Source organism: Schistocerca americana, chromosome 4 (genome assembly GCF_021461395.2).
Source record: "Schistocerca americana isolate TAMUIC-IGC-003095 chromosome 4, iqSchAmer2.1, whole genome shotgun sequence".
NCBI classification, from domain to species: Eukaryota; Metazoa; Arthropoda; class Insecta; order Orthoptera; family Acrididae; genus Schistocerca; species Schistocerca americana.
In genome coordinates this window covers 593,681,237-593,695,769 of record NC_060122.1, presented here as the reverse complement: position 1 = coordinate 593,695,769, position 14,533 = coordinate 593,681,237, and the positions used below count along the sequence as shown (strand labels likewise).

Below are 14,533 nucleotides of genomic sequence, written 5' to 3'. Positions count from 1 at the left end.
GCTGAAAACTTTTAAGAAAATATTTTGTCACATTAAAAAATTTCAAAGCGAAATTTATGGAAACTCGTATTTCACTACTTGGTTAGACATAAAGAAATATTTGTTAGGGGCCACAAGTCATTATGGAAATATCTCCACAAGAATGTAAAAGGCTACCAGAATCACTTTTTGCTCAGAAGTACATTTGGAAAAGACTATGCTTATATGGCCTTAATTAGCAAGTAAAGCTTAGAAGGTGCTGCAATTTGTGAACAACAACAAAAAAATTTGATTAAATAAAAACAAAAGACATCTCTGCAGGCCATACAGTCTGCACAAGTAAAACAGCAAGTGCTAAGCTAGTTTCAGTATAAAAACACATCACATGACAATATCAAGACAGAATCGAGTAGTATTTTCCTACTCATTCACATTGTTTGCAGTCCCTGCCCAAAAATAAAGCTTGTGCCAGTGATACATTTTTGTACTTTCATGTTATGATAATATCAAGATGAACTGTCTAACATGCTTTGTTGGTTATCTTTGCCATAATAATTTAAGTTCAATGCGTTTCCCTTTAGTTTCTATCCAAATATTCTTATATGCATTTGTGAAGAACAAAAACTCAACTCTATGCATTCTAAAACCACATCTAATTATTTATGTTGTTAAACTAAGAGGCCACATAATTGTTGACCCCATCTAAGAACTTTTGTGCCTTCCCATGAATGCCATTTTTGACAAACAACAGTAATATGTACAAGTGACAGTGGCAGCCTATTCCATGCCAACGCTGAAAAACTCAGCAAACTCTACAATGAAAAAGTTTTGGAGCTTGCTGGCCCATCAAATACAACAAATATGGAATTAATTCTGCAAAGCTCACATATCACAGCACAGTGAACATTTCTGATAAGACAGAAGATGATGTTAGTCTTGACTTAAAACCTCTATCACCTCAGATAAGTACTCCTGGGACACATCCATATGATACAATGAGCCCTATGAGAGAGTCACAACCACAGTTCATAGCAATGAGACATCTGTCTGTGAATCCAGCTGTTCGTCCCCACCACACTTGAAACTACAGATACTGCATTTATGCTGACCCAATGGAAAACGTGGTTTGTGATAATGGAGAACATATCCAAGCAGCAACAAGTTATCAATGACCATGCATAAGTCACCTTAGTGATAAGCTTGGACCAACAAACCACAACACTGATATCAAACACTAAGTGCATGCACTATCAGATGGAGCTTACAATAAAAAGAAAGACAAGCTGATATCCAGCTACCCAAGTTCCACCAATCTCAGAGTCATGCAAGTACTATATGTGGAGAAATGTGTTGATGAGACCCCATCAGATTTGCAGTGACATCGATGTAATTTAGTGAACAGATACACATTTGGCATCAATAACTACTGACCCAAGTATAGATGGCACAGGCACTATATGATAAGTCACCCAGCAAATCACTGCAGTTTGCTTATATGATCTACAAAATACTCAAGTAGCCTACAACAATTGCCATGACATTGGTAGAGCGTTGCCAGCTGAGTTCACCCAATGTGATGACTTTGGATTGTGTGGCCATAATGTCACAACATCTGTCAAACATTTCAGATAAAATTCCAAGCTTAAGAACCACACTGGAAGTGATGGCAAAATAGAAGTGCAAGTGGCAGCAATGACAAGGTGCTAACAGTTGAACTCAGGATCAGCGGAAGAGATCCAATGGGGTATGCTGGTGCCATAAACCTTTGGGCCAACATGCTGCAAAGTGTAACAAACTACGCATTTACTCAAATGGCCAGACATCTAAAATCCACAGTAGCAGTGGAGCATCTGCATACTATTGTCAGAAAGCACCTCAACACACACATTCAAGATGTCAAAAAGACTGTATTTGTCAGAGAGGCATACGGGCATGATGTTCCTCATAGAGGCTGATTCTGATATCTGCACACTACCTGTTGCCACATGACAGACAACTAACAGGATGTCCAACCACAGCTGAAGGCAATCAGAAAGGTGTTCACCTTCAACGTTGGTTTTTCCAGGCCATTCACATGTTCATTTGTAATTGTTGACATCTCTGAAACTAGTTTAGGTGCCAGACTAGAGGTCACACTGATTACAATGTGTTACAGAGAATCAACAATCGATTCACCTCTTATAAACATAGCACAACTACAATACAGGAGCCCTCTGAGCTCTGCACAATCAGACCATCAAGTGAGGTGCAGGTCCAGGTTCACTGCAATGGCATCAAACATGATACAGTCCACCACATCTGAAGTATACCCGGACAACCATCTCACTACGTGCACAGAACTGCAACTGAATGCTTAACAAATGCAAAGTCAACATTTGATCACATGCCAGTCTGACAGCCCCTACACCTTATCCGCAAGGAAGATCGCTCTTTGAGGCCATTTGGTGATTATTAGGCCTTAAATGCAGTGACAATACCAGATAGGTTTCCAGACCCCAGCATAAAGGATTTCACCAGAGTACCAGCTGGCACATTATCACAGCATTTGGTTTCTTTGAATTTTTATTCCCACCTTTTGGCCTCAACAATGTCACTCAGAAAGGACAACATTTTGTGGATGAGGTACTCAAAGTAATTTCATTTTTTTTGTTACTTGCATAATTTCCCCTGGTGCTCAAGCCCAGGAACAACATCTGTGTTTGTTGCTCCCATGAGGGGAATTTGTAATATATCTTTTTCTCATGTAGAACAAATGTTTATGCACAACCAAGCAAGCGATTTATATGGCTCAGAGACTCATTATGACTGCAAGAGACAGGTTATCTCCAACTCATGATATAAAGACTCTGTGGATATAATGTGGAACATTACATCTGACTACTTCAGATTTAGAATTGCTGAGACTAGGATTACAATGGAACTATAAGTAGCAACATTGTTGTAAGCTGCCATCTTGAATGCAGAATGAAATTTGATTAATTGTGATAACATTTCAGCCACGAGGATGATGTAAACTGGAATGTAGCTAGGAAAATTATTTATTTTAAACTATATGCACCACAGTTGTTTATGTTCGATTTTAAGAGATTTAATTCTGGACTTTATCAAAATAGATGCAAAGTACATCTATTGCTTTTAAACCATGGAACATTATTAAATGAAAGCCAGTGCATCATCAGGAAGATCATTTTTGTGTGGCATAAGACAGGCAGTGTTATTCACCCACTTGATATCTCATGCACATCACTGTAAATCAGTCAGCAACCAGCAGCAGCAAGTAGAATAACACAGGCAGTGACTCACATTTTTCTGTAAGAACTTGCAGTCAGCACAACAGAAGTGGAATGTATATGACACAGAGCTGTTATCAGTTTTACTTCTGACCACAAATAGAAGGTTGATGAGTGATTACATTTGCAGATCAAAAACCTATTACTTCAGCATTCAAGAACATTAGTGACAAGTGCTCATCAAGGAAGTTTTGACATATTGAGTTCATAAGTCACTTTAAAACAGACATTCGTAACATGATAGATGCTGAAAATGTACTGGCTAACTACTTTTCTGGTATGAGATGGATTACAGACTACAAAGAACTTACTGTTGAGCAGGCCATGGATTCATAGTTACAACAGTTGTTGACAACTCATCTACAGGGCTATGCTCAACCAGATTCCTGTGCCCAACTCTAAGTTCCATACACTTGTAGAAGCTCCACAAGACAGCTTTTGGCAGTGTCCACATCTTATCTCATCTGAGGGTCAATACTACAGTCAGACTGCATGCAGACACACACGCATGGGTACTTTCTTGCATACCCTGCCTACAGTGTAAAGTGGATTGTCACATGGATGCTGAAGTTGGTAACTTCCAAGGTACACCAGTTAGATTTACCCATGTTCACACTAGTATGGTTGGACCTGATCCAGTGTCACATGGATACAGATACTTAACATGGCCATAGGCAGATGTACAAGGTTGGCAGAGGCAACCCCAACTGCTGACATCTCAGTCAAAACACATTTTGGCTGCTCTCTAGATGTTACAACCATCGAGGTCATCAATTTTAATCCACTCTGTTCCAGAAACCATCCAAACTGTGCAGCTTTTAGTAACACCATACAATTAGCTACCACCCCACTAGTAATGGTATGAGAGAATGGTGTTACAGAACCTTAAAAACATCACAAATCTGTTGCCAAGAAAAGTGGACAAAGTACTCCCCTTAGTGCTCTTAGGTCTCCAAACAGCATACAAACCTGATATCCATGCATCCAAGCCCAAAATGGTTCATTACAATCTCCTTTACATTTCAGATGACTACTTAGTGCCAGCACCACTGCTTGACACAACAGAATTTCCACATTTAGTTCAGCAGTTTAAACACCACTGCACCAAAACTGCTGCCCACCTTCTTATCACATGTCAGCCATCAGATGTTTGTGCACAAAGACTTGCATAACTGTTCACATGTGATGCTGCATAATGGATCTGTCTGATCACTGCTACAGCTGCTGTACACTGGCCATTTCCCAGTAGAGTAGATGACTAGATGGGATCACACCATGGACATCCTATACAATGGCACACACTTGAAAGTTTTCATAGGATATGTTAGACAGGCATGGAGTTTACTCTCAATGGCCCTGTAAACTTTGCCAACACCTCAAGCCACAACCAGTCCAGAGTCACCAGTTCATACGTCCGAGACACTGATCATCCCTCCCTCACAACTAGTGGATACTCCTACACTGCAGCCAACAGCATTGCTGCCACCATAACATCCGATCCACTCAAAAGTCAGTTGGCAAATCTTATTCAAGTATCAGGACATTCCACACAATAGGGGCAATGGGGCAAGTGCAGGGAGCAGGGGAAAATGAGTGATGGTGATACATTTTTGTACTTGTGTGTCATGGCAGTATGAAGTGAATAAAATCAAATGTACTCTCCAACATGATAAGTTTTGTTAACTTTGCCACATTACTTTAAGTTCAGTCCATTTCCTTTTAGTTTCTTTTATCAGAAGAATAAAAAGCTAATTTTGTATGTTCTAAAGCTACATACAGTTATTTATGTGGATAAAACACTGTTAATTCTCATAAACCTCCCTGGACTCTTCCACTATCATTTTCAATTGCCAGAACATGTTTATCATTTCAGTAATATTCCAGTTACAATTTTCTTAGGTTTCCTGTTTGTGCAACCTGTATTTCTAATTTGGGTAATTTCATCATGTTAATTTTAAGATCATTCTGCACTCCTTATTTGAGTAAATTTTTTGTGCTGAAAGGAAAAATGATATAAATGCACAAATAATCATCCAAGTAACATCTTAACAACTTTCTTCATAAAAATGTTATTTTCAATTGTAGCGTATTAACTCCAAAAACTAAAATAAAATATATGTAGTGACAGTTAGAACACCTAAGATTTTTTTATTATATACAATTATTAAGTCAATAATGAAATCTAATCTCTCTGGTACTCCCTGCACAGTATGAGTAATATTTATTCTTTAACACAGTTTAAATTGATACTTACTAAATGCCACAGTGAGATGAAGAATAGCAGACACAAAATCACCAAATCGCAAAGTTCCATCCTTTCTCATGTAGCGAAGAATTAAGATTGATAGAACATCTGTGTTAAGTTGGAATCCTAAAAAATTAAATCATACTTCTTTAAGAATGAACACATTTTCAATAATTACTTTCATATTTAAAAGTCTGTCAGAGTTATATAACTTACATATTAGCTAAATGTGGAGAGGGAATACAATAAAATGAAGTGGAGATGGTGGTAGAAATGGCATTGGTGGTTCTCATGAAAAGGTTCTTCATTGGCTCCTTAGTTTATGTGTCATTACTGTAAGAGATCTCAAGGTGTACTTTTAAAGGTTGTCCATCATATGCCCAGTATCTGTAAAATCTTCACAAATGGCTACCCTAATATTTCATACAATCCACTGAAATTATTTGTTTCACTGAGGTAACCTGTGAGCTCTTTAGACCTCATTTTCTTGCAGAACTATCTAAATTCAGTACAGCAAATGAAAGATAGTTTTCAACAAATGCACTGCTGTTGTTACAATGAAGATTACTTGGTCACAAATACTGGCAGGAGCTGAAGAAAATAATACTTGCCTGAATCCTCTCAGTTTCTGCTGAATCAAGTTTAACAGTACAACTGAGGAGGTAGCAGTTTTTTTCTGTTTTACTGGAATATATTTAAATGGCATATGTGTGAACAGCATTAAGGAGTTTATTGACATTTTATTTTTAATGCAGATTAAGTTGTGGAAACATTAGCATTACTGGCCAGAAAAAACAACTCGTGGCCTTATCTATGTCAGTTGACGGGCACAGTTTGTTCAAGTGCACTACATCATGTATCCTTGTTTGTATAGAATTACTATAAAATAAAGTGTGTTGTGTACTCCATACCACTATGTTGTCTATCATTCACTATCACTACATACCAGAGTTCCACACTGGTGACCCCCAAATATCATATTGTGCCATATTTTCTCTCTTTACTAATGAACCGGTTACCACACAATGACAACACAGCCATAATCACACTAGGCTGTTAATCATTTTGCACAAACTGACTAATATTCCTGCATCCTTGTTTCATATGGCAACAGCCTTGCCGCAGTGGACACACCAGTTCCCGTTATATCACCGAAGTTAAGTGCTGTCGGGTGTGGCCGGCACTTGGATGGGTGACCATCCAGGCCACCATGTGCTGTTGCCATTTTTCAGGGTGCATTCAGCCTCGTGATGCCAATTGAGGAGCTACTCGACCGAATAGTAGTGGCTCCGGTCAAAGAAAACCATCGTAACGACCGGGAGAGCAGTGTGCTGACCACACGCCCCTCCTATCCGCATCCTCAGCTGAGGATGACACGGCAGTTGGATGGCCCCGATGGGCCACTTGTGGCCTGAAGACAGAGTGCTTGTTTCATATGCCACACTACAATGTAGAACATTTGTATGCAATGCATCAATCTGTGTTCAGACCTGAAACATTGACACAACTGTGTACTGCACAGGCTCCCCAGTGCATCTACAGTGTTCTGCCCTCTCTCAGTGCACAAGAGATGGCTCATTTGGACACAGAATATATAATTGACATATTTGGTGCTCCTCAGTGTCACACCTAACACTCTCCAAAGAACTGAAATTCAGGCACAACGTGCCATTACCACATTACCATATCAGACAGTGAAACACTAGCCAACATGCTCTTATCAATGCTATCATTTCGACCACGTCATACTCAGACAGTAAAAATTTTCACAGTTGTGCCTTTCAACAATTTGAAGTGTGCTTGGACATTATTTTCTGTCCTAGTATTTTGTACAATTGGCAATGTTTAACCTACACCAACAACAATGGCAGCCATCTTGCCTCACCACACCCTCCACTCACCTTGTGACAGCAGGAACCTGAACCACTATGTTGTCTATCATTCAATATCACTATGTAACAGAGTTCCATAAAGTCATTAATCTTTTGACTGCTTTGTTGTGTCACACCACAAATTCCTCTCCTGTGTCATCCTTTTCATCTCCAACTACCACTTGCACCCAATTTCCTCAATTATTTGTTGGATTTATTCCAATATGTGTCTCCTTCTACAGTTTTTACCTTCTACACTTCCCTGAAATACCATATAAGTTATTCCTTTATGTCTGAACACAAGTCTTATCATCCTGCCCCTTCTTCTTGCCAGTGTTTTCCGTGTGTTCCTCTGCTCATCAGTTCTCCTCATTTCTTATTTTATTTGTCTGTAGTACCATATCTGAGGTGATCTGAGATGCTTCAATTCTGTTCTTGTCCTATTTCCCCACAGTCCATTATTAACTCCCACACAACGCTTTGCTCCAAATGTATAAGAGAGGATCAGATAGTAAGACAATAATTTTTTTCTACCCTGGTATTGCAGCTTTAATGTTGAAATTTCATGAAGATGTAATTAGAAGTTTGCACTACAGAGGGTATTTTCTTTTAATGTGTGGCTCTAGCAAGAGAAGCCTGGCACACATGTGACTGTCATCAACTTGTGAAAAGCAGTGAAATGTAGTTCGATATCTGTGGGCCATAGTGCATAAACTGAGTAAAATTCACAGGGACATGCCTGGCATGTATGAACACATCTGAATGGACTGTAGCAATCTCTCCAGGTGGTTTACATTCTTCCACGAGGGCCACATGAACCTCAGTGATTTACGGTGCTCCGGGTAACCAGTAACAGCTGAAACCAGTGGGAACATTGGAGCCACTGCAGCAGCTATTTTGAATGACTAGTAAGTGAACTGCGAATCTTATCACAGCAATTCAAGATTCTTATGGTATGGTGTATGATATTGTTCATGACAAGTTGAAATTTTGTAAAGTTAGTGCTAGTTGGGTGCCTAAGAATCTGACAGACAACCACAAGGGCCAGTGAATGATGACTGGCTTGGATCATTTAACACATTACACTACAGTAGGGCATGACTTTCTGAAAGGAATTGTCACCGGTGATGAATCATGTGCACACTACTATATGCTCGAAACCAAGCAGGGCCTCTACGGAGTAGAAACGTGATGGTTCCCCAGTATGAAAAAAAATTCAAAGTGACTCAGTCTGCTAGGAAAGAGCTTGTGACAGGTCCTGGGATATGCATGGTGTGTAATTGGTGGACTTTGCTGAGCATGAGGCCACTGTGAATGTTGCAGCCGATATTAAAACTATGTCTAAGCTGTATTGTGCCCTTCATGACAAATGCCACACATTAGTTATGATGCCAAAGTTCATGACAATGATCGCCCAATGCTACTGCTCCTGTTCATGAGAAAATCGCCAAATTTTGGTGAGAGGTGCTCCAGCATCCACCATACAGTCCAAACCTTGCACCATTGAACTTTCGTCTGTTTGGTCCCATGACAAAATTCCTCGTTGGCGAAGGTTTTGCAACAGATGCAGAAGTGAAATCAGCAGTCCATATATGGCTATACTCCAACCAAACAGACTTCTTTGAACACAACATATTTAAACTGGTTCCATGATTGGGGAAATGTGTTGAGAATGTAGGGGATTATGTAGAAAAGTAGGAAAAAGATGTAAGTTCATTTATGGTTTTGTTACCTATTAAACTTTTTGGTAACAAAATTATTGTGTGTTACTTTCCAATCTTCCCTCGTACATTCGCAGACATTTCTTCCTCACATTAAGTCCTATGTTTGATGCAAGAAGACTTCTTTTTGTGATGAATGTCCTCTTTGCCTCTGCTAGTCTGCTTCTTATACCCTCCTTACTTTGTCAATTGCATGTAATTTTGCTTTCAAGATGGCAGAATCCCTTAACTTCATCTACTTTATGGTCCCCAGTTTTAATGTTATGTTGGTCACTAATTTCATTTCTATTACTCCTCATTACTCTCATCTTTCTTTGGTTTACTCTTAATCGATAGTGTGTACCCATTACACTGTTCCTGCCATTAAATAGGTCATGCCATTCTTCTTCACTCTCACTGTGGATACAAATGTCATCAGCAAAGTGTAACATAGATATCCTTTTACTTCGTATTTTAATCTCATTTCTGAAGCTTTCTTTTATTTCTGTCATTGCTTCTTTAACACAGACTGAACAGTAGAGATGAAAGACTGTATCTCTGTATTACAACCTTTCTAATCCAAGCATTTTTTTCTAATTTATTTATTTATTTATTTACGCTTATAGTTCCATAGCACCAAATTGAGGCTTCAGTCCCTGTGGACGTGGAGTTAGTCAGTACATAAAAACACATCAGAAAATTTAGATAATTAAAATAAAATTTATATGAATCCCATTCAAATGGAAGCTGCTGGGTATATATTAGTGTAATTAACAATATAAGACAGGAATAGGGTTATTTCATTTTATTATTTATTTATTTTATTTATTTATTTATTTATTTCAAAAATGCACTGGCAGAGAAGAAATAAGCTATGTGGAATTCTTTCCATTTAGACTTGAAAATGTGAGGATTACTGCTAGGTCAGAACTGCCTTTAATTCTTGTGGTAGCTTAATGAAAATGGATGCAGTAGAATACTGTACACATTTCTGCACAAGAGTCAAGGAGATGCAATCTGTATGCAGTTCGGATTTATGCCTTAACTTAGTAAAAGCAGTGAATTTTTGTGAATAAGCTCATATTGTTAACAAAAAATGATTTTAAAGAAAATGTATATTAAGAGGAAAATGTCAGAATTCCCAGAGTCCTCAACAGGAGTTGACAACAGGTTTGTGCACTTACACCACATATTGCTTGAGCTGCCCTTTTATGAGCCAAAACTACTCTTTGGGAATGGGAATCCCAGAATATAATGTCGTACGTCAGAAGTGAATTAAAATACTCTAAGTAGACTAATTTTCATGTTGGACTATCATTTACTGCAGATACTGTTCTAAAGCTGTTCTAACTGCATTCAGTATTTAAATAAGATCTCAAACATGAGCTTTTCATGTCAGTTTACTATATATTTGTACAGCTAGCAATCTGGAATATTCAGACTCATTAATCATATGCCCATTCTGAGTAATCAAAATATCAGTTTCAGCTGAATTGTGGTAAAAACGGAGTCTTAGTGTGATTACCATCACTTTATTTTCTAAAAGCTATGAATTTATGTCTTTAATTGGACTATTTGATACATCACCTATGATTCACTCAATGTCTTTCATTTCCAAGCTAGTGTCATCAGCAAACAGAAATATTTTAGAATCATCTGTCATGTTCGAAGGTATATCATTTATTTTTTTTAGAAGAAACAGTAGTAGTCCCAAACTGACCCCTTACACATCCTGTCTTGACCATGCCCCAATCACACACATCACAACTCTGCTCCTCCTCTTATTCCTTAATGGCCCAACTTCTGCAGTAATATTTAGTAAACAACACAATCGGACACCTTAATTAAATCACAGAAGACATCTAACGTTCAGAACTTTGTTCAATCCATCAATATCTCACAGAGAGAATAGGATGCAGCATTTTCAGTTGTTAAACCCTTTTTAAAAACAAACTGCATGACTGATGGCAAATCATGTGAACTGAAAAACCACTTTTAAAAACAAACTGTATGACTGATGCCAAATTATGTGACCTGAAATAATCGGTTACCCTTACATATATGCCTTTTCATTAATTCTTGCAAAAACTGATGGCTTAGAAATAGGTCTTCAATTTTTGTTTTCACCTCCCAGTTCTTTTACCTATTGTATATTGCCCATCTTTCCCTATAGCCCACACATAACATCCTGAGAATTTCAAACATCTTTAACCATTTTACATTGCCTAACACTTTTTCTGGGGTGACAAATCTTATGAAAAGGTCTTGATTTTTGTTAAATCTTGTGTCCATTACGAAGCATGATGTCAGAACTGCCTCTATAGCAACATTTTCCTAAAGCCAACAGATTATCATCTAACACATCCTCAATTTTGTTTTCCATTATTCTTTATATTATTCTTGTAACCAACTTTGATACATAAGCTGTTAAGCTGATTGTGCAATAGTTCTCACACTTATCTGCCCTTCTTGCCTTCAAGATTGAGTGAATGATATTTTCTAAAATCTCAAGACTCAAACATTCTACAAACCAATTTGAATAGTCATTTGGTTGCCACTTCTGTTCCTTCCCTTAATACATTATTCCAACCATACACAATATTTGATTTTCACCTCCCTTTACATACATAATTACACATTTAACATCCTAGTATACTTTCTCCATTTCTTCATCTTCCACACACAGTGGAAAACCTGGGATGGAATCAGAACAATATTGTGAAAGGGATAGATTGCTACTAACCATATAGAAGACGTATTGTGTTTCAGTCAATCACAACAGAAAAGACAGCTATTCATTTGAGCTTCTGGCCAAAAGGCCTTCCTCTAAAGTAGAAAAAAAGGCACACACATTCACACAAGCAGAGCTGACACACATATCTTCTCCTTTAGAAGAAGGAGTTTTGGCTGGGAGGTCAAATATATAGTTGTCTTTTTGTTGTGCCTTCCTATAACACTATGTCTCCTCTATATGGTGAGCAGCCATCTATCCTTTTCACAAAACTGTTTTCATCTTCTGCTAGTGACATTGGCATGTATACTTAAACTATAGTTGTTGGTGCTGCTTTTCCTGTTGATTGTGATGGAATAATCTGTCATTGAACTGTTAACAGCAATTCACTCTCTGCCCTACCTCCCTGTCCATGAAAAAACCCCACTCCTGTTACACCATTTTCTACTGCTGTTGATATTACCCCATATTTGTCCTGATCTTCTTTACATTTCATTTCACTGGCGTCAACTTTAGCCTGAATCTGTGGATTTCCCTTTTAAGACTTTCTAGCTTCCCTACCAAAATTCTAGCTTTTGACAAATGTCCATGCCCTGGCTCATAGAATGTTACCTTTTGTTGGTTTTTCCAGGACACTTTTTTTCAGTTACAAACCACATATCCTATGGATACACAGTATTTCTCTTTAACTCAGTGGTTTATATTGCCTTTTTTGTCTTATGTTACTGTATACCTTGACTTGTTCCATATCCCTGAATGTTCTCATTCATTACTGTATCTTTAGAACATGATGGGTGGGTGGGTGGATGGATGGATGGATGGATGGATGGGTGAATGAATGAATGAATCAATCAATCAATCAATCAATCAATCAATCAATATTTCAGTAAAAATACAGACTTACCAACTTCCAAAAGGGCATCCCTTAGCCTTTCTGCCTTTAATATTCCAGTTTTTTCCTTTGTGTGGTTCTTAAAGGCTATCTGCCAGTATTTTAAGCTGCACATGAGATCTTTAAAATCATTGAATTTTAATCTTCCACTACCCGATGTCTGTCTTTGGTTAAGAAATGTATACAGATGTATATTGCAACTTAAATAATGCAAATTATTGATTAAATGAACATATTCCCATGTATTTTATAACAGTTTATAATAATTCCTGTCTACAGATCAAAATTTTTAATTCTGAAGCTGTCCTAATAACTACACACTCTATGCTGAAGAAGAGTACAGCACTTACATCTATTTTATAAAATGCTATACAGTTATTTAAGAATAAATTGACAAGTAGGTTAGGAGGACAAGTTCAATACAAATGTCTAGATGCATTAGTGTTGCAACATGTAGTTCCGACAGGCACACAGAAGTCTGAAACAGAGGATTAAAGCTAATGTCTGAATTAGATTCTAATACAAATGCTTTATAGTCTTCATTATTATACAGAAAGCTGAAGAATGGGTGCAAGTAAGTGGATAGATAGCATGTACATCTGTTCATGCACCCCATTCTTCGAAAAAAAATTCATGTAGTAGTAACAATGGAAACATCACAAATATGAGAATGAAAAGGATAACATTAAATACACGCAGGAAAATAGTTTGAGGAGGTCTTCAGAATCTCACCAAATGTTGTATGTGTTAACCACTACCGCATTTACCATTTCCTTTCATTTGGGAAAAAAGATGTTTTCTTAGTTCAGTTTTTATGGTTTATGCCACATTTCTCTTCCATTCAGATTACATAAGTTGTCTATGTTGATGTTAGCCTTGTTTTAAATATAGTATAAAGTGTGTAGTATAATGTAAATACACACATCCGAAAAAGTTTTGCATCGCCCTGGTTCCCAGAACTCCTGAGAATAGACCTTAACTGTGGATATTGTATCACAGACACAATCCCTTTGACTGTTCAGAGGTGTTACTAAACCTGCCCAAAGATATAAACAACCATGCATGAGCAGCACCTATTAGACAGAGGGGTACGACAGCCGATCGGTTCCAGTCATTCCACCAGTAAGGAAGCACACGGCTTGTGTTGTCTGTAATTCAACCATACCTAGACTGTCAGTACCATGATTTGATCTTGTCTGCATTGTTACTTTGTGCCAGGAACGACTCTGAACAAGGGAAGTGTCCCCAGAAATTGAGGAGATAAAGAGAGACAGGAACTGTTGATGACATGCCTCGCTCAGGATGCCCAAGGGCTACTACTGCAGTGGATGACCACTACCTATGGATTAGGGCTCGTACGAACCCTGACAGCAATGCCATGATGTTGAACAATGCTTTTTGTGCAGCCACAGGACTGTGCACAATAGGCTGCATGATGTGCAACTTCACTCCCAACATCCATGGCGAGGTCCATCTTTGCAACCACAACAACATGCAGTGCAGTACAGATGTGCCCAACAACATACCGAATTGACCACTAAGGATTGCCATCATGTTCTCTTGACCGATGAATGTTGCATATGCCTTCAACCAGACAATCATCGGAGACATGTTTGGAGGCAGCCCGGTCTGGTTGAACACCTTAGACACACTGTCCAGTGAGTGCAGCAAGGTGGAGGTTCCCTGCTGTTTTGGGGTGGCATTATGTGGGGCCAACGTAATGCCGCTGGTGGTCATGGAAGAGGCCATAATGGCTGTACAATACGTGAATGCCATCCTCTGACCGATAGTGCAACCATATCAGTAGCATATTGGCAAGGCATTT

At 38.3% G+C, this 14,533-nt stretch overlaps 1 protein-coding gene across 1 annotated transcript in view; it reads right to left on the bottom strand.

The window, feature by feature from the left end:
• The window catches only part of LOC124612817 (calpain-C), a 461,947-nt gene that overhangs the window by 13,798 nt on the left and 433,616 nt on the right, over positions 1-14,533 (bottom strand). Inside the window, exons 15-16 of the mRNA XM_047141237.1 lie at positions 12,721-12,868; positions 5,524-5,640 (exon numbers count right to left, since the gene is read on the bottom strand). Coding sequence (XP_046997193.1) covers positions 5,524-5,640; positions 12,721-12,868 — 265 coding nt within the window. The remainder of the gene's footprint in view (positions 1-5,523; positions 5,641-12,720; positions 12,869-14,533) is intronic.